Source organism: Nomia melanderi, chromosome 10, assembly GCF_051020985.1.
Source record: "Nomia melanderi isolate GNS246 chromosome 10, iyNomMela1, whole genome shotgun sequence".
NCBI classification, from domain to species: domain Eukaryota; kingdom Metazoa; phylum Arthropoda; class Insecta; order Hymenoptera; family Halictidae; genus Nomia; species Nomia melanderi.
This window is the reverse complement of record NC_135008.1, coordinates 3,094,898-3,119,029: the sequence shown is the minus strand read 5'-3', so window position 1 is coordinate 3,119,029 and position 24,132 is coordinate 3,094,898. Positions and strand designations below refer to the sequence as shown.

At 42.5% G+C, this 24,132-nt stretch overlaps 3 protein-coding genes across 3 annotated transcripts in view; all 3 read right to left on the bottom strand.

Annotated features, from left to right (window-relative positions):
• The window catches only part of LOC116433909 (uncharacterized), a 62,878-nt gene extending 48,928 nt beyond the window's left edge, over positions 1–13,950 (bottom strand). Inside the window, exon 1 of the mRNA XM_031992553.2 lies at positions 13,516–13,950. The gene's annotated coding sequence lies outside the window, so the exon portion shown is untranslated. The remainder of the gene's footprint in view (positions 1–13,515) is intronic.
• A 608-nt stretch (positions 13,951–14,558) lies between these two features.
• On the bottom strand, positions 14,559–18,729 carry Ubqn (ubiquilin). Its single transcript, XM_031992589.2, has 7 exons — positions 18,137–18,729; positions 17,824–18,022; positions 17,431–17,719; positions 16,670–17,317; positions 16,457–16,583; positions 16,255–16,387; positions 14,559–16,104 (listed from the first exon to the last, which is right to left on the bottom strand). Exons 1-7 carry the CDS (start codon positions 18,236–18,238, stop codon positions 16,028–16,030), a joined length of 1,575 nt encoding a protein of 524 aa, XP_031848449.1. The 5' UTR covers positions 18,239–18,729; the 3' UTR covers positions 14,559–16,027.
• A 497-nt stretch (positions 18,730–19,226) lies between these two features.
• On the bottom strand, positions 19,227–23,668 carry Smg5 (Smg5 nonsense mediated mRNA decay factor). The gene is made up of 6 exons (XM_031992567.2): positions 23,382–23,668; positions 22,537–22,759; positions 22,258–22,422; positions 20,038–22,183; positions 19,626–19,961; positions 19,227–19,525 (listed from the first exon to the last, which is right to left on the bottom strand). Exons 1-6 carry the CDS (start codon positions 23,453–23,455, stop codon positions 19,458–19,460), a joined length of 3,012 nt encoding a protein of 1,003 aa, XP_031848427.1. The 5' UTR covers positions 23,456–23,668; the 3' UTR covers positions 19,227–19,457.
• Between the last annotated feature and the right edge of the window lie 464 nt (positions 23,669–24,132).

The window sequence follows — 24,132 nt, the reverse complement described above, 5'->3', positions numbered from 1 at the left end:
AGACTAAAGTCTCTCCTCTACAACACCTCTTAAAACTCGCACGAATTCATTTCTCCACTTATTGAACTTCAAGATTCATTAGGAACTGCCTCCCGACACTAGAACTACGCGCCCGACAAAATGGCGGGTCACAGTTCTCTTCGCGACTATTGATATCTCAGAAGCGTTAAATACCCAAAACGATTTTAAAATCACTCATTATGTAATGAATATACGAAGAAATCGAAGAAAACCTATTGTTACAATCTTTATAAACATTACATGCTGGCTTCCTAGACAAAGGTCTCTCGCGATGTTTCTAGTTTCGATTAGTTACGTTCGATCGTACAAACAGCGGATTAGTATCGAAAACCAGATGAGAGAGGACGGAAACTGACCAATTAGACGCGCATTCCTCAGCCTAGCCATCGAATGATCGACTGGCAATAGCGAGTTCCCGATTTTTCCGATTGCTCGCGCATCCCCAGGCCCAGACGCATTCGAATCGCATCGTGTCCTCCGCAAGTTACGCCGAAAGGAGGAACTCGCGGGTCCATTCGAATGATATATTCGACGGTTCTCCTCTCCTATTAGCTGGCCGTTTAAGACAGGATGATGGTATACTGTTATAACGGCGAGTAATCGCGCGGTCATACATTAATGCTTCCTTCAATGGCCGCTGCGCCGTCGGAATCGCGTCGATACCGGGCAAAACACGTGCGAATATGCCTCTCTCTTCTCCTCCCCGGCCTCCTGCGCGCCTCTCCGGCTACCTGCCGCGTCGTTGCACCGCGTCAAAAGCCCTGGCAGCCTCCAGCCACGTTTCCCCGACGAATTTCGCGCAGTCATTCCAACAATGTACCCGACACGCATCAATATCCCATCCCCCACCCACGGTACAGGCCTCTTCCTGTGTTTTTGCCGGCGTTTACACTCATTACCGACGCTCGTTCCCGAAGCCACTTATCCCCTCGAATAATAAATGTCTTCGCGGTCTCCCACGGGAGCCATCATCCTCTCCGTGGACTGAACAGAGACGAGGCTTCGCGGAATAGTCACGTATGTTCGTTAACGCGCTGATGTCATCGATGACCCGAGCTTCCGAATTGCCTGGGCATGATTGCGTTCAGAAAGCTGGACAAAAGTGTCTGCTGACTTGGCTAACTGGATGATAAACTAAGAACTATGATAGCCAATTAACTCAATTTACATAGTTTGGAGTATTACCAAAAATGAAGACATGTAGCTAACAAGCTTTATCAAAGATATGTAGACTAATAACAAATGTTTCGTTTGATACGAACAAAATGGCACCGGTAAAGTGATTGGGTTAAGTTGGCCATAAGTTCGACAAATCGTCTAGAATATTAGAGACTAAAAATCATCCAGTTTCGACTGCAATGTCAGGTCTAAAAACTTCAACCGACATTGTCTACAACGTAAATTTTCTTCGCGTAAAGTGCAGGTCGTCAGAAATACGTGACGTTGGCGGTGGACGTGTTAAATTATGTTAGGAATCCAGTTGCTGCGCGGTCGATAGTCATCGGCACCACCTGGTCCGGGTTAAAGGGGGACGAAATCGTGTCCCTTTCGTGAAATTCAAGTCTCCTCTCCGTCGGCGGCGAGTTCTTCCTCTCTCGCGATGCACGTTTCTGCGTACACTCGGCGATTTCAGGTTCGCCGCACAGTGGCCAAGGCTGTAGATCCTCTCATTCAGCTTTTATATCTCTTACGCGCCATTCCTGCGCCGCACGTGTGCGCGCAACCCGCGCGCCCCACGATTTTCAATCCTGCATCCTCGCTCGTTGCTCGTTTTCGCGAATTTTCGCGGCGCGCTCCGCCGGTTTAATAATTAGCCAGCGGCGGACGTTTATGGAAATTTACGTTTCCCGGGGCCGAGCCGCGGGAAACTCAAGTGAAATATAGTTCAACGCTTTATTAACGATCCCCTGGTAGACGGTCTTCCTCGTTCTACGACTGGGAATATTCGTCGAACGTAACCGTTAAACGTTCGAAATGTAACTCTCGAAAAATCGACAACCGGCGCGTAACATTCAATTCGAATCCATAAGACTCGGGCGAATAACAAGAATTCGCGCTTGTTAAGTGCCGCTCAAAATCCTCGCCGCGAGCCTGGCGCGTTATTGCGGGGAAAGGGTTGAAAGATTCCAGAATTCTAATGATTTCCGTGTTCGGGAACGTTGTAACGATCGAGCAATGCCGATTCAAAGTCTGGAGTACGCTCGACTTCTAGAAATGGCCGCGGGGATTACACGCAGGATAAATGTGTAAAAAGCAAACACGAGGGTTGCTGCCTCTTCTCCTCCTCGCGTTTGTTTCCCGAGTGCCTTCGCGGAAAGAACGCAACATCAATCACGGGGATAGTTGCAGACCCCACCGGAATGACGCTTTAACCTCGTGCTAGCGAAACGTAAACAGTCGTTCCACGGGTTACCATCATCCTCCGCGGGCGCGCGATGACTCTACGGAAGAATGCTTTTTGCCTCGAACCACGCGGTCTAATCCTCGGTTTAGCGTCCCCCCGCGGTCGCAATTGCCCCGATCCGACTCGCCGCGATCAATTTTATCTCTTTGTTGCTGGACCTCGAAATTAATTTTTCGCGCGACTTTCAGACTTCCTCCGCGGTTTTTGGCGTCACGCGCGAGTACCGTCATCTTTATCATCATCACTCATTGTTGCCTCACGTAGCTCCGAGGAACAATTTCTTTTTCCCGCTTCCATCGCAATTCCGCCGCGATCAATGTTAATTCGTTGCCCGATTTCGAAACGAAGTCCTCGCAGAGCCTCAATCCTTTCCAATATCGCTTCTTACAGTATCTCCGTCTTCATCATCATCACTCATTGTTACATCGCGCGACTCCGACGAATAATTCTTCCATCGAGCTTCCATCGCAACGTTAACGTCGCGAGGCGTAAACATCGAATCCCGGAATATCTTACGACGAGAAATTGATTTCTCGCGACGATCGCTGCCGACCTCCGGACAAGTTGCGCACAAACGGAACAACTAACAGCCGCGACGGCGCAAAAACCCACAATCCCCTATCTATCACTACTTTATGGCCTCTTAAACACACTGGTACTTACGAGTACCGTCAAACGACAAAGGGTAAACGTTACGAGCCCCGCGCTGCAGACTCCAGATAAGAAATCAATTTCCAAGGACACCGGTACGTTCTTTGATTCATCAAACTATCAATCTATCGAAGGATCCTCTTTAAATCCATTCACGAATCAACTATCACATGTACCAAAAACAACAGACCTTCGTAAGATACACCTCAAACTGCTCATCGAACTGCTAATCGAAAACAGCCATGCATCTCGGTAATCCGCATAACTCGACAACTCGTATCGAGCTGATTAGAACACCGGTTAATCCGAGCACACGTCCGAGCGGTTGCCCAACTCACGGCGGAACACTCGAGGATAAAGTTATCGAAGCCCGAGGAGCGAGAGGATCAACAGGCTAGGAAGAGAAGTTCGAAAATTTCAATCGGCAGACAGAGAGGAGAGGAATGATCAGGACCAGAGGAGGAAGGTTACATTATCGGCGTGATATCTCTCCTTATTCTCTTTTGGCCGTGGTGCGGTCCCATGGCTCGGGGAAGGACGCGGCCAGGCCGGAGTGATGTAAGAGAGATGTACCAACAGGGCGCCTGGGCCCTCTTCCTTCTTCTTCCCCGTGTGCAGGCCGTTTCGCCTGTCCCTGGCGCGTCTTCGTCCTCCTCCGCCTGTTCGCCGGCGGCCCGGGCGATCTCTGTTCCTGTTCCTCCTACATCCTGGACCCGTTCGGGGCCCTTCTTTCTTTTCCGTCTCTCGTTGCGCCGGTCCGTTCCGAAGGAAGCGCCCGTCCGAGCCCTGGCCCGGTTGAATTTAACGTGGCAGGTGCCTGCTGAATGGACATCGGGCTCTCTCCGGTTCTCAGCCCTCTCCCTCTTTCGCCTCGGACGGGCCGCAGCGCGTCTCTATCTCTCCGCCTTCTCCTCTTCGTCCTCGTTTCCCTCACGAGGTTCTGGCGGTCCCGGCCGCCTTCTCTATCGCCTCTGTCTATGCCCAGCGTTTCCCAACCGATGGCCCACGCCGGACACTCTTCGTGCTACGATTATGGAGATGCCTCGCCTAGCGGGTCGATCGGTGTCTTCCATTCGTGAGCAGAACCGTCGCGAAACACTCCAGAGGGCATTCCTCGCGACCGAACGCTGCGACTGGAACTATGAGAACTGGCCGGGTAATGACTGTGTCTAAGCGAGCAACGTGCTTTCACTTTCAAGATGCTACGGTTTGACACCGCCAACCGGTGAACCGGTGTTCCGCTTTCTTGTGTACGAAAATGTAAATGTGTAGGTACGAGGGTTAGCATAGTTGATGTAGACGCGGTTTGTAATATAGTCTCGAAGCGCCGTTCATTGGGATGCAGAAAAGCGGAGCAACTGTTGCGTGTGTCGATCCCAGAGTTCAAACAGCGAGTCCCGCTGGTCGCGTAAACGAACAGCTTACGGGCAAGGCTGCGGTATCTGGCACCGCGTCTTCAAAAGGGCAAGAACTGTCGGCTGCTGATCATTTATAGCGAGAGTCGGTTCCCGTCGACGAGTCCTCGCGCCACTTCTTTTGCCGTGCGAGTGATCTCTCCCGTTTCATCGGCGAGTTTCCATCCAAGAAACCGCCGCCGGTTCTGCCAGCCGCGAAGGAAAGTCCGCGCGACTCGTATTCAGGTGATCTGGGTTTAACGACTAGGAATTGTTACAGCTGACGGGAGTCGAGCTCGGCGTGTCCTATGATGGTTAGTCGGTAGACTGTTGGATCATCGGGTAATCCAGTTGCTGCATGAACAAAATCTGAAAATCCTAAAGTTCCAATGTCTCAAAATCCTAAGAACAGGGTCCCAAGATTCTGAGGCACCAGCTCTCAAAGGCCCAGAATTTCAAGATCACAAGTCTCAAAGGTCCAGAATTCCCAGATCCTAAATTTCAAAGGTCCACGATTCCAAGATCCCAAGTCTCAAAGGTCCAGAATTCCCAGATCCCAAAGTTCCAAGGTTGCAAGGTTCCAAGATCCCAATTTTCAAAGGTCCAGAATTCCAAGATCCTACGTTTCAAAGGTCCAGGACTCCAAGATCCCAAGTCCCAAAGGTTCAGGATCCCAAGATCCCAAAGTCCCAAGATTCAAACGTGCCAAAGTCCTAAGATTCCAAAGTTCGAAAGTCGCAAGATTCCGAAGTTCCCGGATCCCAAGGTTCCAAAGTTCCAAGGTTCCGAGGTCCGAAAGTTTCAAGGCTGAAAGCTGGCGAGCTTCAAAACGACGCTAAACGTTTCGTTCCGGGCTCTAACGCGAATCGCGGACAGCGAAGCCAGAGCTGACTGGAAAGGAACGACACGGAGGACGGGGCCGGCCCTCCGAGCAAAGGTAAAACGACGCCTCGGTTGCCGGGGAATAGCGGGAAAAAAGGAAAATTACAAAATTGCCGGTAGGAGGAGGAAGAGGGCGAGGAGGAGGGGAGAGAGAGAGCACACAGCGAGAGCAGCGGCGAGCAGCGACCGCACAAGTCGACGACACACAACGCGAGTATCGCTTGACTTCTCGTAACCCGACGTTTTCGCCGGCGTTCGCGCCTCTTAATGCGATCACTTTTCATTCTGCTTCCGTTTCCCTCGTCCCCCCCGCCCCCGGCCGCCCCTACGCCGTCTAAGGAGATCGCTTTTTCTCGAGCCGTATCGCTGGTGCACGCGAAATGTCGTTTCCACGCGGTGCCAACGATGCGCCGGATGATAACGACTGCCTGGAACAATATTTCATTGTCGCTAGTCGGATTCGGGATTGAGGAGAAAGGAGCTTCTTGCCGCCGTTCGCAGCCGTTAAGCCTGATTCACATCGGCCTGACCCGGCTTGGCCTTCTAAATTTCGGTGGGAAACACGATCGATCCCGCTCGATCCGACCGTCGAAATTCGGTTTCATGGACGACCGGCCACGCGCGTCACACCCACCCACTACTTCGTACGCGTTCTTGCGCTGATGTGGACCCGGCCTTAGTTTCAGCGGGACCACCTTTTCGTCCGATACACCACGTTCTCTCGTTGTACTGGGTGTCTCTGAATGTCGAGGCTGCCAACACGCCGGCGTCGAGATTTGGCTAACTTTCTCGAGCAGTTCCTTCAGTTCGAAGGTTACAGATGAACTTCCAAAGCAAGCTTTCGAACTCTGAGCTTCAGAAATCCCAAAGTTCCAATCTTCCAAGCTTCTAAAGTTCTAATACATCAAACGTCTAATGTTCTATAATTTCAAACTTCCAATATTCCAACAATTTGAATCTAAATTTCTAAAGTTTCCAAGTTCCAAAATCCTAAGATCCCAAGCTTCCACGCTTCGAACCATCGAGGTTCAAAGGATTCGAAGGATACCGTCCACGACCGCGAAACAGGATCCCCGCAACGATTAATCACAAGTACAAACAATCTACCGGAAGCCGTGGTCCGAGTCGATTGAGAGATCGCGGTGGAATTTTATCGACGCGTCATCGATCGTGGACCGGTCACTTGGCAAGGATCCCAAGGTCGAGTCAGTGAATCGATCCAAGGTCAGACCCCAGTTTCCTCGGTTTTTCAGCGCGTTTTTTTCTTTTGGAAAGGGGAGAGGAGGAGGAGGAGGAAGAAGAGAAGAAGAAGAAGAAGAAGAAGAAGAAGAAGAGCTCGCCGCGGCCGACGCGCGCCGTATAAATTCGAAACCATTACGGGGTGCGCGCACAGGCGGGATATCCTCCTGCCGGACACGACTATCATTTCCGACACTTGCGCATCCTCCGGAGTATTCATGCAGGAAGTATAACGCGACGTTAACGATCGCCGTTCAACCGGATTCGAGGAGTCAAAGAACCTATCGCGGCGACTCTCGCGACGCGACCGCAATTTTCATTCTCCCTTTCCGCTCCCCGCGGGAAATAGTTGTAAATACGTCGTGCAACGTCCGCGGAGCAACGCGACGACGATACCGTCGTGGAACGATGAGCATCGTTTATCCCACGACGGAATTGAAAATCCCGTGGAAGACTCGCCTGGCGCGGCTCTCGCATTAGAAATTCATATTAGAAATCTCAACCGTTCCTCTGCTCCGTGTTCCGAACCTCTGCAACACCTTTCCAAACGAACGTTCCCCGGCTTTCAATTCTAATTCCGCGCGTTTCGCACTGGAACCGAGTAATTACGGTAACCTGCATATAATTCCTTATAAATATTGCAAACAGCGCATTCCTCGATGCAAAGTGCCTTTTGTTCCTGACAAATACACAAATTTATTCTGCAGTTCCTCGCGGAAATGTCCGTATGTTCAATGACTGTGAAACTTTCAATTGGATCCTCGACAAATGTTAAGATTATTTCTGTATTATAACGATAAACATCTAGTAAACAGATTGTACTTTAACCCGTTGAACTCTGTAGGATCTAATATTGCACCAGTTGTAATATCAAATATTAATGAATCTTAAAGAAACTACCCTAAAATTATTCCATTCTCCACACATCCAAATTTTGTGCTAACAAGGAAAATAAAAGATCGAAGAAATGGCATTTCTCATTTTCGCTAGGAATACTATAAAAATTGCAGTTGCTGATAGATTAACAACCTGGAGTGCTAAGGGTTAACACTAGGTTCACGGGCATTTATTGTACACTTCATTCTATTATTCCGAAAAGAATCGATGCTCGTTTATTTAGATTGAAACTGGAGATTTAATAGTAGGTAATTGGGGTATATGTCAGTGTGAACATTTACAAAATAATATTTCTAAAATCCAATATGCGTCAATTCGACGCAGATTGAATTTTATAAGCATTATTTGGTAAATGTTTCAATCGGTTTTCGTCGATCCAATTACACGAATATGAATCCTGATTGTCTATTTCTACAATTTCCAAAATCTAAATGAACGAATATCAACTCCTCCAAGAACAATAGAATGAACTGTACAATAAATGCCCGTAAACCTAGTGCTAAGGGAAGAATTCCATTTTTCCCTGCGGTTCGACCGTTTCGCCCCTGAAACGGGGAAAAGCGAACGCGTCGGAGAGGATCGTCGTGTCCGTGGGCTCCGAGGCTTTTCGCCGTTTTCACTATTTCCTAAGCAGAAGTCGCGACAAGCCGTTCCTCGTAAACGACGACGTAAACCCGTCGGTGTGCCTCAGCCTGTTAATAGTCCGACCTTGAGCCAGAACTAAGGAGTGCCTTTGCTACAGCATAACCTTCGTATGCCTTCATCAGCAGGGCTCGACCCACCACTGACAACGTATTTTCGTTTCCACCGCTGGCAACGTTAATTAAATTAAGCAATCCCCTATCGCCTTCGAAATTTCTCGCTGTTCCGACTCCCACTCCCTTCCCCCCCTACCTCGTTTATCCGCCGTTTTTCTCTTCTCCGTCCGAAAAAATCCTCGACCAGCAATGAAACACGATCGACCGTGATTTATCTCCGGCGTGCGATGTACATAGTGTCCCGGAAAGAAATCGACTCGACGATAGAAACGAAACCTCCAGGAATATCCCTTGTCGTTCACTGTGTCACGCTTAACTGCAATTCCAGTGTTACCCGAGTGTCAGCGAGTAAACTATCGACCTCCGCACTCGAGAGGCAACTCTGTCACTCGGTTTGATATAGCGGGACTATAAAGCTTGATATTTAATGTTAACACTATTCCTACCGCGACCAGTCAAATGTTTTTAAAGTTTCGAGTAGAATTTCCTATAGACAATTGAATCGCCTTTGTACTTCACTTTTCCTAAAATATGTGTATAAATTTTTCAATATTCACACCTTTTTTTGTTGTTTATTGTCTTCATTCTATATTAAACAATATAAGTTGTGCTAAAGACCAGATAGAAATAGGTATACGTCTCACAATTTTATAAAGCAGAATACACAAAATGGAAAAAATACACTAAATCATTTGATCGAACCGCATTATTGCACCTTCTACTCGAATGTCACGAAATTAGTATCTATAATATAGAAATGTTTCCAAATAATCGTTTCATTGAGTGAATAGTAACTCAATTTGTTGGGGTCACCGGTGACCCACTGTTCAACGTGTTAACATTGAGCTGATATTAACCCTTTGCACTCGGAAGTATTTCGTCAGCAATACTTAACATTTTCTAACTAAAAAAAAATCATCGTCTTTGTCTAATTTGTTCTCAATTTGAGAATTCACAACGGTAAATACATACAATCTTCAAGAACACACGGCGCAAAGAGAGGGGACCCGTTTTGGGGACAGCTCGAAGAATCCTCCCCTCGCGGGATCCTAGGGGTGAATATCGGTTACGGCGCGGATCCGAGCCCATCGTGAGAAAGCGCGCGGATAAAAGGCGCGGATCGAAGGAGGCAGCAATGGCCGTGGCGGAAACGGAAGAAAAGCCGAGGATGGCGCGGCGCAACGCTTGGGCCCGATCGAAAGGAAATTAATCTTCGGGGCCGCGCGATTCAACGGCGCGAGATGGAATGCGTTCGAGGGAGTAACGGGTACGAAATATCCTGCGTACACGAATCGCGAGGCCACCACTCCTCGCCGCGACCAGGGACGACGTAAGCCGTCGAAAACCATGGGCGGATTCACCATTATTCTAACGAACCCTCGCGCTCTTTTCGAAGTGCTGAAAGTCTTCGATGGAACAAGCTAAAGTGTACCTTCAACTTCGAACTGCGTAATGGCTCTTGTTACTCGAATAATTAATCCTTTGCACTCGAAAGGTGACTCTCAGTGCCCACAGGAAAAATCGTCGTGTCGCTGAACTCTCGTTCACTTTGAACACGCTGTCTACGTTTCGATCATTTTCATCGAGGGAATTCGGTAACTGTGCCGGTTCCCGTCTTTGTTGATAGTCAATCTAGATTACACAATTTCATTTGAACGTCAGATGTTTTCAGTGTCAACTGAGGAAACGTCGTTCTCAGGCTAAATTATTCTTAACCCTTTGCACTCGAGGGTGACTCTCAGTCGCCATTATTGAACGCAACGAAACTAAACTGAAAAATTCAGTATACAATGTTGAATCAATTGTTAAATGAAACAGAAATAAAACAACCCTATAATTCATGCAAGATGTTTGTTCATGTGAGTTGCAAATAATACTGTTAATCGTCAGAAAATAATGAATGCTTGTGAAAAGCATCGTCGAGTACAAAGGGTTAAATTGATTGTTTACAACAGCACTGCAGGTATGAGTGTGATGGCGAGATAACGATCGTCCTCGAAGGGTTAACACGTTGATTGTCAAGCGGTCTTTCAAGTTGCCATTACGGTTGCAGCGAGATGACCGATGTCGGAAAGGTATTTGGTAACGTGAGGAAGAAAGCGGAGTAAAGTAGAAACCGTGGCAATTAGCGATTAATTATTGTGCCGTTTAACTTGGCAACGAAAGAAACGCTCGAGAGTCTCGCGGCAGTTAGTTGAACGATGCTGATTCAGTTTGGAAAATGAACCGAGCAATTAACAATAGCTACGCTAACATTAGATTTACGGAACCCGTCAATTTGACGGATACCGAATCCTTCAAACATTCTTTAGTAACAGCTTTCGTCGATTTCGTTTCGTGCAATTATGCGAGTATTGCAATTCTCTAGTTTTTAAACTACAATTTTTGCGATTTATATAGACGAACTAATTTTCTAGGAACAATGGAATAAAGTGCAGAACAAACATCCGTAAATCTAGCGTTAACAGTGATTCTTTGTTTATTAAAGCTTACGGAAATAAAAAGGTAAGCAAGTCAAAGGACGAGTTAAGATTGTCCCTCGCGAATGAATGGCGGATGAATTTGGGGACCGTTCGCGCGATCGACGCGATTATCGCGGTCGATCGAGGAGCGTACTGCATCGGGAAAGACCGAAAGAAGCCGGCGACGGCGCGTAGATGCCGATCACGACAACGAGAGCGAAGTTATGGCAATGACGTAAGGGAGCCGGCTAATCTTGTACGTGACCCCATTATTTATGCCAACTGGTGAACCATTTGCCTGGAACAGCGTCTGCATGGCTGAAATTCTCCGAACCGTTTACATCGATTTCTTTTTCCGTTCGATCGTCCTCTTATCACGCTCGAACTGCTTTTCGCGGGGCCGATTGATAACGTTCGGCCAGCTGCGACGTTTCAGTTTGCAAATTAACGCATCGGACGAAGTAAATAAGTGAAATGACCTAGATCGGAATGACCTATCTCTGAATTCTTCTCCAATTGTCGACATGATGCTGTTCCGAGGAATTGGAGTAATTAGTTCAGCGATACGAGAACTGAATTAGTTAATCGAAATCTAAATAGACGCACTCTTAGAGTTGCTGTAAGTAAATTAGAGAAAATCGATTCGATTGTTCGGTAGTTTAATGGTACTAGGTGATCATTTGATCGAATCGTGATTAAACGAATGACTAGTTTCGAAAGACAATTTGATTAGTTAACAGTAGAACTACTGGGCATTAAACCCTTTGAACTCTGGCTCCAATATTGCACCTATAATATTAAATATGTTAATCTTAAAGAAACTACCCTAAGATTACTAAATTTTCCACGCATCCAAATTTCGTGTGAACAAGGAAAATAAAAGATCGAAGAATATTATATTATAAAAGGAATATTATAGCATTTCTCATTTTAGTTAGGAGTACTATAAAAATTAGTTGCAGTTGCTGATAGATTAACAACCTGGAGTGCTAAGGGTTAATACGATTGATATGTAATCACTATAAAAGTTGTAATATTTTCGGTTTCTTCCGATATTCATCAGAGTGTTCGAGAACTATTTTCAAAATTATGTCAAATCTTTGATGCTTTTTAAATATGAATAATTTCAAATCGAGGAAACGAAAACCAGTCATTTTGTCTGGCGCGTAGTGCTCCTGTTAACATTGAGGCGTGGAGAAGCAGTGTTTGGAACGAGCGGGTCGTTGTTTGAGCTCCAACGAACACACAGCGGTATTTTTAGCGTTCGGTGTGCACATATAATTAAATAGTTAATGGCTGGTGATCGCTTAAACCGTATGCTCAAACAATCTGTACTAAATAAGCGTTCCTTTATTCGAGGACACCTTGTATATCCACTTGTAACACCTAAATCTTCCACGGATTATACTGCCAAATGACAAATAACAATTTTTTAAATTTCAACTGAATTATTCAATACATTCGCTGTCAACGTTTAATTTAATTATTTATTATATTTTCTTCAATCCCATAAATCTAAACAAAATATTAAAATGAATTGAGTTCCTAAATATAACGTAGTTTATAATTTCTAATAACAATATCTATATAATTCATTGCATTTTCATTATGAACGTGTCAATTCAGATTTACCAGGCGATTCGTAGATAACGGACACCTCGTATGCAGTTTCTGTCAAATCATTTGTCTCGACGAAGTTTCCAGGGAAATTGAAAAATTTCAATAATCCCAACGGAACGTGACCAACGTCTTCGAGTTACATTTCGAACGGTGTTTCAAAAAACGGTTGCCGCGTAACGTATTTATCGATCGCACTTCGACAAACGAGATACCGTTCCCTCTCTTTCCGTATCGAGACGAACATGCGTCGTAATTCACGTATCACTCGAAGACAACGTAATAATCTCGATCGTACGATTATTTCATCGTCGGAACGATTTCATTGTAGAAAATGGCACCGTGCGACCGATGAAAACGAACAAAATAGGTTAAACGTATCAACGCATCGGTCACGTGACCCCTCCAACGATCATCTTTTAAAAAGTCAGTGTCGGAGCTGTTATCGAGCGATCGGAACGTTCGACGGTGTTCGATCATTTTTCAACCTGACCTCATCGAACTCTGTCAATAATTTTCATTGGCGCAACTCAAAATATTCAAAACAATTTACAATATCGATAAACGGAGAATCAATTTGTCAAGTGACAATACTCTCTCAATGGGAAAGTACTCGACTGATCCGAACACAATCCCATAAGACAACTGATAATCCAAATTAATTTATCGATACAATCAACAAGAGTCCTCAAAGAAAAGAGAAAATAAATACAGCGGAATATACCTTCAATCATCACAATGTCAAATCATTTACTTCAGTCGCTACCAACTCGAGCACAGTGTATAACGTCTCAAACATAAATACGCAATTGATACTTTCCATCCTCGCCTCGCCTCGGAACGCTTTTCCAATCCGTCGTTCCTACGTCCGAAAGATTCTACGTTATACGGGGTGTCTAAGTTATAAACCCCACGGTATTCGCGTGCGACGCGCGGGGGGATAACCTGAATTTCCATATTCCCTTAATTTCGCGGATCACGGTTAGACAGTTGCCTCCGACGAAAAAAGGGACACACGGGGCACAGAGGGGGGAGAGGGGGGAGAACCCGGCGGGTTCGCACGGCAACGAGCAAACGTCCGCGCAGAAAAGGGTTAGGTGGAAGCTGTGAAACCGCGGGGGAAAGGAAAAGGGCCCGCGGAGATCCGTCCCTGGCCTCGGTAAGCGAAACCGGGCGGGCTGCTAACTCACCTCGTGCCACATTCCGCTGGCTCTGCCGACGTTTTCGACGACGGGAATGCACCGCGTGCAGGAGTCGCACCACCTTTTGCACTGTACCACACACACCCGCACCGGTCCCGCTCTTTTCGAAAATTCAAACGCGCACGTGAGAGGCTATGTTCAGCGGGCTCGCGTGCCCGCGACGCGATTCGTCCGCCGCCGCTGTCGACCGCGCGCGCGCGCACACTCTACGCGGACAGGGGTTTTCCACGGTAACGCACACTGGAAACGTCGGCGGTTTGCGCATCCGCGACCACCGGAATCCGACCACGTTTTCAAGGGAGGATTGCCGGGCGGCGTTTACACGTACGGGGCCAAACGGTCGACCGTCGTCGCACACAGAAACACCGGTACCGTGCGACCGATCAACACACACTGAACCGCCGCGCCAACCGACTGATCGTACCACGGTGCGGTTCGTTGATGATGCGTGGAGGGGGATGCGCAGATCGTCCTTTCGGTTTGACTCCACATGAAAAATTCGAATTCGGTATGGTTGTTCGACGAGTGAATCGAAACGCGCGCGTCTACCGATGTTTCTGAAATGTACTGGTGTTTTTTTCTTTTGTTTCCTTTAACACGTTGAACGCCGCGGGATTTCATGGGGTAATATCAAATGGGAAAAACATATTGAATCATTTGATTGAATTTTATTATTATTATTATTATTGTGATAATGTTCATCTAGCTGAATGTCACCGTGTTAGTATTATTTGTAATATTTGTTTAATTGAGCGGACTATGGTAATTCGATTTGGTTGGGGTCACCGGTGACCCCCATGGCATTCAACGTGTTAGATGAAAATATTTTTGGTTTTAGAAACATTCGTCGCGTGACGTAGCAGGGATTAATAAGAAGATCGGCTCAATTCGAAATGTATATTTTACATAGGTTCCAGTCTATGTTATTTCTAAACATATGCTTTATATACGTATATCGTCCGCTCACAACGTGTATTGCTAAGGTAACTAAATTAATACCTTAGACGTACCTGGTAGTTAAAATTCGTTAATATGAATCAACCATAATTTTTATTTTGTAATATAATCGCTTGTACAGAATACCTTATTTAGTGAAGTATACTGAATACACATAAAAGTTTATTATAATGCGCATGGATATTCATGTAATCGTACATCAATCAAAAATAGCGAAATTATAACTGTTTTTTTTTTGTTTGTTTGTTTGTTTGTTTGTTGTTGTTGTTGTTGTTGTTGTTGTTGTTCTTTTACCGTCCATCCACAATAAAGATAATTTACAACGTTTACCGTTTCATTTCAGTTTTTTTTCTTTTTCTTCCTCTTCATTCAATACGTCTTAGAAACTAATCGACGATTACATATTCCAATTTTTTTTTTTTAACACATTTACATGTGACGTATTTCATTAAATCGATCTTTTCGCGCGTTTCTATGTATAAACAACCTACACCATAGAATTCTCGATCATCACGCTACAAATCTCTAAATTTGTATCTTAAGACATGTAGTGCATAGTTACCGTTTTTTTTTCCTTTTATTGCGTATACAATAAAAAAGAAAAACGAAGGAAACGAAAAAGAAGAGAAAACAATGTGCGTCGGCATAAAGATGAAACAAACAGAATTACCCTTCTCACCTGTCTTACGTATAAAACTTACATGGAAAAATGCTAACGCATCATCGAATATTTTCCTTTTTCTTTCTTTTTTTCTTTTTTCTTTTTAAAGAGGAACAAATAATCATACTATGGATTTACGTTGGCTCACTTTAATTTGTAACCTTCGACGAATCTTTAATGCCTATACACCAAATGTTGCTTAGCGATTGATAATTACCCCGTAACCCTCGTTTCTGTTGTTGCGAACATATTTAACGCTCCATGCAGTACATTTACTAGTATGATGATTACGTACATTCAAGCAAACATAATTGTCCTCCGTGAAAATTCGTGATTCGACTGATCAAGCCAGAAGCATTGTATTTATTTAACGGCAATCTATTTTCCATGCAGGTTCCATTGTTTCTAAGAAACACCAAAAATGTACAATAAGAAAGAAGATGGAGCAACACGTTCCTCCCGTTCCTCCCGTCCCTCCTCGCCCCCCCGGTATTACATTCTAACAATATAATTCTCTTGAATGCATGATAAGCAAATTTACACCGACGAAATACATTAACAGAGCTACCTAGTACTTAGAGCACATCGAGGAAAACGTACAGAACAAAGAATTAAACTAGGAAATTTTGAAAGTGAAACACGTGAACAAGTTAAACATTTACATAACGGTACTTCTCGTATCGCGTACGATGAAGTGCCGAATCCAAAATAAAAATGCATATTGAACGAGTCAGTAGCGTGTATTCTGTCAAGAGTTGGGGTAGAAGTTTATAATTTTCTGACAGCCAGTTACCTCAAATATCTCTCACCACGCCTGTTGCAAGAGGTAAATAAGGAAAAAATTAAAAATAGTAATGGAATAACAGTATTACATATTGGTGGTTAGCTCATGGACACTTGTCCATTAGACAATAGCCGTTCAACAGCAGCGTTTATGTCTCCGAATGTGGCAATTAATGCTGAAAAGATGAACAATTTTCCTTTTAATAACGGATTAGAGACTATATCATTAAATTCGTTAAGTTTAAACTGTTAGTTGGAAATGCACATCAATATTGGAAATACGAAGAAAAAAAACAATTGTAAAAGTTACATATATGTATCTTTACCTTGTAAATTAGCGTCTCTATTAACAAATCCCATGGCTGTGAGTTGCTCTAACTGTGCTCTATAACGTTCTTCCGGTGGAGGCACAGGTTGGCCATCCACTTCTACGCCTTGATTTAAAGCCATTGCCGATACCTAAACAAAATAATATCAGAAATATTTAAAAATTAAGTATTACATTATAAAGATAAACAAAATATTTACCATGCGCGCCATGAACTGGGAGAATGCGTCTTGTTGATTCGTGTCTGATGATTGTGTGGTTGGTGTTGTTGCATTTGTTGTAGCAGCAGTTGGTGTTGTTGCCGTGGGTGGAACAGTCAAACCCATACTATAAATTTATATATAAATATTAAAACAGAACATTCATTTTCTATAGAAATGTAACTTCAAATGAGGATACTCATAACCACTTACTTTTCAACAAGTTCTGGAGCAACAGTACGTAATTGTTCCATACCCTGCTGAATTTGCATAATAGCAGCTAAAGCATCTGGATTTGTAATGACGTTCTGAATTTGTGGATTTTGCATTTGCTGGATAAATGCAGGCATCATAGCTCTCATTTGTTCTTGCATCTGTGGACTTCCTCTAAGGAAAGGATTAGCAGCGATCACTCTGCTAGCCATGGCAGGATCTGCTGCCATGGCTTCTAACATAGACCTTGTATAAGGAGCATTCAACATGGTTCGCATTAGCTGTGGATTCTCCATCATTTGAGTGACAAGGCTTTGCATTCCTGGCGAATCTAACAGGCCTCTTCCTTGCGGTTGATCAGAAGAATTAGTCTGACTCTGACCCCAAGGATTCGGTAATGGATCCCTGTTCTCTTGACCTTGCTGTGGATTAGTCTGACTATCTTGGCTACTATTATTCTCCACTAATGCAGCAAAGGGATTACGTTCGTTGGCTGCTGCTGCAATCATGGGTTCCTGAATATCGCGATACATGCGACGAAGCGCACTATAGCCACCAGGAATGCTTTCTAAATTGGATAGAGCTCTGTCATGTGAACGCATTAATTCTTGTAACATAGATGGATTGCGTGCCAATTCCATTGTTTGTCTGAAAAAGTTTTGATATAAATATACAACCTTCATTATAGCCCATAGAACGAAAGAAGTGAATTGAATTTTCTTAAAATAATTACCATACGTTTTAATTAACTCAGTATTTACCTTAACAATTCTGGATTGTTCAACATATGACTAATTTCTGGATTGCGTTGCATCAGCTCCTCAATCTGGGGATTAGTTGTTATCAAATTGCGCATATTTTCAGGATCATTCATCAAATTTTGCACCAACGGGTTATCAAGTATCACACGCATCGTCTCGGGATTTGAGAATAGCTCACGTTGCATACGCTGTTGCAAATCTATGAAATTACCAGAACCCAAGCCAAGCGATTCCAATCCTACCAGTCCTCCTAAACTGCCTAATCCGAAAGGACTGGCACTTATGTCAGCTAAATGAAAAATATAAAACCAGATAAATGTAAGAGTTAATAACTTTTATAGTTTAAGGATTAAAATAGAATTCAAATCTTTAATAACAAACATTCTTCCCTACCTTGCGGTCTCTGCGTTGGTGTTGAGTCTTGATTCTGATTAGAAGGAGTACGCGGTGCTTTGATAACTAGATGAACCGTCAAGCCATCTGTGACATTATGCGTTCTTAGACTTTCATGATCTTTCATAATCTTTCCAGCAAAGATCAAGCACAACTGTTCCGTTTGAACGTTGAACTTCTTCGACACCGCCTCTTTGAACTAGAAACGTTGAGGAAAATGGTTAATAAAGTTAACCCAACAATGATAAACGTGACGATTGGCAATACATATCGCCGCTAATGAAATTTACGGGTATATTATATGTATACTTACGTCTTTGATACTAGCATCCTCCTCGATCTCGATGGTCTGTTTTTCTTTTGGCGTTTTGACGTTAACCGTGATTTTCTTTCGAGTATCCTGGCCTTCTGCCATCTTGAATCGGTAGATGACTCGTTACTTTCGACGCTTTCGATTCTCCCTCGTCGAGGGCCAATTACACACCGCTTTTCTAATATACTATGGCTTTTTCTTCGCACCACGGGAATTTCGTTCACGAACCCGTTCTCAAAGAAACTACGCTGAATTTTGTTAACAAGTTATTCCAAGGAATCATAAAGATCACATAGAGGGGTCAACTTAAGCGGCTATTCCACGCTGAGCCATAATACACGAGATGAAGAAAGTACACGATATGTCAACGGGCCCCTGTATAGTTTATTTCCGTAATAATACGCAACACGTCCCCTCGGAGGAACGATTATCGCGTTTCACCGAACGGCAACTAACCGAATGTAAAATTACGATACAAGAACCTCGCGTATTAAATAGGTTTTGGTCTCATTTACGAAAAACCACGAATCATTTTGTAATAGGTTATGTCGCGCTGCCACTACCGTAACTTTAAAACACTAACACATTGACGTTACACGTAACGTCACGCGTTAAATATGTCGTATCATTAAGGAATGATGAATTTCATTGAAAGAATTATGAAATCGGAAATGGAGGTACCGTCGTGCACGAATAACACGTTCGTAAAAAATCTATACGCAAAATACATTTCATTTTATTTCTATACTGAAATTTAGAAATTCGAAAATGCTAACTTCAACTTTCGTCGAAATTATTACTAAATACCCACGGAATGTTTTGCGCGATAGCAATACACAAGGTGGTACACTTCTCGAATCAGTGAAAGAACATTCCATACATAAGTGGTTCGCTACTTTCAGTCAATGAAAAGTTCTATACACCCTTTTGTTTGATTATAACATAAATTTATTTTAATATCAATTAAATCGTAATTCGAAACGGGTTTCAAATGATGTGTAAATTCATTTGATCGTTGCCCGGAGATGGTTTACAAGAAAATATATTTGAAAATATGAATTATTCGTTGAAACGTAAAAGACAGCATGAGTTGTTAATAGGAAACCAATTTATTATTTAGAATTCTTCCATGGAAAAGATATTAGTTCCATTTTGATTTGTCGCAGGAGAACCGCCGATGTTTCTTTTTGGGTTTCCAGCCCTTTCAGACTCGCCCGTACAGCTGAACGTGTTCACAGCTCTCAAGAAGGGCTCAGTCTCTTACTTTCACGTCAGTTTGAGAAAGCAGTAGATGATGATCATCTTTATCAGCTCAACAGGCTCAACCATGACTTTTACTTGACGCCTTCCATTTTGTTTGAAATGTCTCGATATATTCAATATTGACACCTGACACAGAGTGCAATCAATTTAATGTTAATTATCAATTAATTATCAATTAATTATCAATTCACAAAAACACCCATTTGATATCATATAAAAATGGTACCTGCACTCTTCGCCAATCCATCAGGACTAAAAGTAAGAACCTTTCTATCATCCGGACTACAACCGGTTAATAAGGTCACGACTGGTGATTCGGTATCATTAGTGATACCAACTTTCATCTGTTGTGTAAGATAATGGCAGCATTCTATGATTTGGAAAAACAACCACGCTTCTTTGTCCTTTGGTCGTGGACCTTTTATAAACGGTAACGCTAAGCGCTCGTGTGGTCTCTGAGCACGTAAAAATCTTGAACCACGTTTTAATTGACCTTCTAACCAGCGCGTTGCTTCTCTCGCACGTCCGCTGATGCGTTTTACCTCGTCCAATGCAGAAACGACTAAAAACAGATTTTTTTTATTATCTACAAGTAATAGAAATAGTAAAAAGAACACGTTACTTTTTAGGTTACTAACCAACACTAGGAATTACAATAATAAACTTTTTAGCGTACACCAGTCGCTTCAGAGCAGGTGTATGCTTAGCTAAAGCTTCATGATCAGGTACCAAGTAAGGGGACATTAACCTGGACCTTAAACGACTTTCTAAAGCGCAAACTTCTGCTTTCAGCCATAACTTCCCCATATGTCTCATCAACTTTCCTCGCGAATGATCCATTTCCAATTCCTTGTTATCCTTGACCGCGTTAGCAGAATTTAATTCAACCGTTACGAACAACTGCTTCGCCTGGTCGTACTTAACACCGGCGTCTTCAACGGAATTAAGAAAATATCCGAATTCGACTAATTTTAACGCACGCAACAAAGTCTCCTCCCGTCTGTTCATTCTAAACTTATACAACGCCTTCCAATTGAGCGGTTTATGGGCGTCTTCTAGAAGACTCAATCCTCTTAAGTCGACGTCTTCCGGCAATGGAATCGTTATCACGCACTCCTTCAATTTCTCAACGGATGACAAAATTATACTATCATCTTTAAATGTTTTTAATACGGTGTTTATATCTATATTAATTAAATTCAACAAAATCGTAACACGCTTCAACAAAGTCCGTGAACTTTTCCCGCATATCTTTATAATATCTAGATTACTTTTTAACCAATCGCAACATATCTTAATGGAAGCCAGTATATCCTTTCCAATTAAAATGTTCAGTACTTGATCCACCTTTAAATTCTGCTTCTTTAGTTGAGCAATGTACGTTACTCTGTCCGACGATGCATTACCATCTACAAAAGCGTTATTGGTGTTAGGCGTTTCTCCGTTTCCAGTATTAACTACAGAAACATTATCGTCGACCTTCTTCTCCGTTTGGTTGTCGGATATTTGTTCGCCATTTTTTACTTGATCATTAGCTGTGTTGGTGATAACGGATTTTTTTTCGTGTTCCACGTGTCCATTTGTTTTTTTTACCTTAGCACTGTCTGCTTTTTCTTGTTTCGTTTTTAAACGCGAGCTTTCATCGTCCGAAGCGTCTTCTGATAATGCATCATCCGACAAAACGTTTCCTTCGCTCAAGACATCGTCCTCTGTCTCGGAAACGTCTGAATTGACCTCGTCGCTTGAGGATCCAACTGTCGCCTGTTCGCCATCACTTGCATCCGAATCGCTGCTGTTTCTTCGTTTCCGTCGTCGGAGTTTGGTAAGCAAACTTTTATTCTTTTCTTTAATCTTCCGGGATCCGTTCTGAACGTCTACATTGTTCACAGCATGTTTCACTTCAGAGATTGCTTCATTGTTGTTCTCATTGCGCTGCTTTAGGGTGTTGTTCTCTTCTTTTATAGCTTTATTACTACATTCCTTTTGTAACAATTTGTCGTTTGACTGTAAAACTTCCTCTATGTTAGGTAACGGTATATCTATAAAAGACTCTTGCAATCTTGTTATTGTATACTGTATCATTTGAGACATTATTGCTAAAGTTATGGCTACAACACCTTGCACCTCGCTGGATTCTTTGCTTTTCAATCTTGAAATGGACATCAGGCATATAGCCACTATTTTGAAAATCATGTCATCTGTTAAATACTTTGTTTGTTCGTTTTTGCAATTCTGAAGGTACGCTTCAATGCTATTCTCATTTTTATTATAATTTGTAACAGTCGATTCAGACTGTTCGGTGGCCATACAAGTCTCAATGCTGGTCAGAAGATCCTGACATTCCTGATTTATTCTGTCAGAATTTGGAATATCGTAATCCCATAATTGTAATAAAGAAAATAATTTTGAAATACATATATATGTAAGACACTTTTCATCTGTGCATATAGAATGAGTAACAATGGCCCTTTTCAAATTTCCTTCTGCTCCTTCAAAGGGTTCAGTACACAAGACACACCTGATGTAGTGATACACTGCATCTAGACCATAATTCTTATTGCCTGCTATAGTACCCAATTGATTATGTGGCATTCCAATGTTCGGATCAATTGCTATAGCCATTTTGTAATACCTCTGCGCTATCATTGGATCCCAATATGGATCTAATTCTAATTTGTACCTAGCCAAGTCCCCAAGACATACCAAACTTCTATGAATTAAACGAATAACACACTGCTTCACTTCTTCAGTGTGAACTTTAGTTTGATTCACCTTATTTTTCGCCTTAACATACAAAATGAGAAGGATTAGGTTAATTATATAATTTATTTTGTGCAATGAAATGAAAATGTGCTTACATTGGATGAGACAGTTTCATTCAGCGTAAATGCAAAATCAATAGCACCAAGTAGGTCTAAACCATATTCTAATTGCAGTTTCAATATCAAATGATGGTAAAATCCAACTCCTACTGCTAAGTGAACAGATAACACTGCCTTTTCTGTTTCATTCCATACACTACCCTATAATTACAAAATAAAACAATACTGTACTTTCATAAAAATACATGAATGTAGTAGTAACTATATTATAACATAACTAATGACACTTTACATGGTATACATCAATACAATTACCTTCCGTAATTTTTTAGCAGCATTGACAATATCATAAAATGCTTTTCTCCATAACAACTCTTCAGTTTTACGTGCATATCCAACAGGATCTTTAGTTTTTAATCTTATACAATAATCTTTTAGTTTCACCCGTAGTGTTTCCCCTGAAGGGGTAAATAAATCTGTTATTGTTAACGCACGGCTAGTTTGTTCATCTAATCTTTTGGCGATATCTGTTATACCCCTATCAATGAAATATTTCTAAGTTTTACATCATGATAACTTTATAAATCATACTCTTAATTTCTAAATAATTTTTCTCGTGTAAATGGACAAAAATCTTGGAAAACATGTGATATTCGGAAAACTGACTTAAATTTTATAGTACATGTATTTATAATTATTTATTGATCATGTCGCAAAAAATATATATGCATCAATGTTTATTACAAGTAAATGATAAAAATAGACAATGAATAACACAGAAGAGACGTCTGAAGGTGTACTGACAAAACAAATTTTTTTTTCTTGATATACGTGGTTATTTTTTACTCGTATAAATTTTCCACGCGCTGAAAATTAATTCTTTTTAAATGACTAAAAAAACGGTCTACGGTACCAAGCAATTATAGGTTGATAACACGGTTGTTCGTTTAAAAAATTTTCCGGGTAAAACAAGAGAAGGATTGCGCATAAAAGCGCGCCAATGATAGATCAGAATGCACGAACGATTTAGGTTATGTTCGCGCGAGGTAATATGCGAATATAATCTGATGTGCATCGGGGAAAAGAACAGTTTTACGAGTATAATGCGTGGAAGGTGACGTAAACGAGAATTGTTCTATCAACGCATGTATTTATATTACTTGTGCAAACGTCTCGTTTGTTCGAGGGAATCGGTCGTTCCGACATCTGCTGCAGTGTTATACGTTCTCCTCATTTTGCTTCGATCATTTTTCACTTCCTGGTCGCTTCGTCATTATTCATTTTCCCGCGGTCTCCTGACACGCGCACCTCCGTCCCACGATAAGAAAATTCGACATTCGCCCTCGCCTAACTCCAGAAACCTCCCACGGAACTGCGAAACTCACCTCAATTATGCTTACTTGCACAGGTATACGCAGTTTGTTCACTACTTCTAGAGAGAAATTAATCATGAAATTTTTGGTGTCAGTGGTACCAAATGAAATACATTTACACTATAAATTCAGTCTGTCCAACTTATACGCCATTAGAATTCGCCATAACACCACGTGACTTTGCTCGATTATCCCTAGGAAAAAGTTACTAGAATTTGTAATTATGTTGCATTCAAATATTTATATTTATTTCGGTGCGATCGCGATGTACCAAAATTTTTTAGTATATTTTGCATTTACGTTATACCTTCTAGGGACATGAATAATCAATTATTTATAGTATTTTATATGATCGCTTATTTTATGTAGAAACAGTATGATTCTGCGAGCAACATTTTAAACAACAATCTTTTGTGTGAAGTATCAGTAATTTTTTAATTAATTGGAGTTAGAAAGTGATGAGACATTTAGAAAAATGTTTAAAAGATTTATAAAAGAAATGGCGGTTTAAAGGAGTAGATGGCGCTTATGTAGTACA

Coding starts and splice junctions, on each gene's coding strand:
- Smg5 (XM_031992567.2), bottom strand. CDS start 23,455: ATGAGGAGAACGTATAACACTGCAGCAGATGTCGGAACGACCGATTCC. Junction 22,760..23,381: donor CAAACGAGACGTTTGCACAA/GTAATATAAATA, acceptor TTTCATTGATAG/GGGTATAACAGATATCGCCA. Junction 22,184..22,257: donor ATGAAACTGTCTCATCCAAT/GTAAGCACATTT, acceptor TTGTATGTTAAG/GCGAAAAATAAGGTGAATCA.
- Ubqn (XM_031992589.2), bottom strand. CDS start 18,238: ATGGCAGAAGGCCAGGATACTCGAAAGAAAATCACGGTTAACGTCAAA. Junction 18,023..18,136: donor AGGATGCTAGTATCAAAGAC/GTAAGTATACAT, acceptor CAACGTTTCTAG/TTCAAAGAGGCGGTGTCGAA. Junction 16,388..16,456: donor CCCAGTTCATGGCGCGCATG/GTAAATATTTTG, acceptor TATTTTGTTTAG/GTATCGGCAATGGCTTTAAA.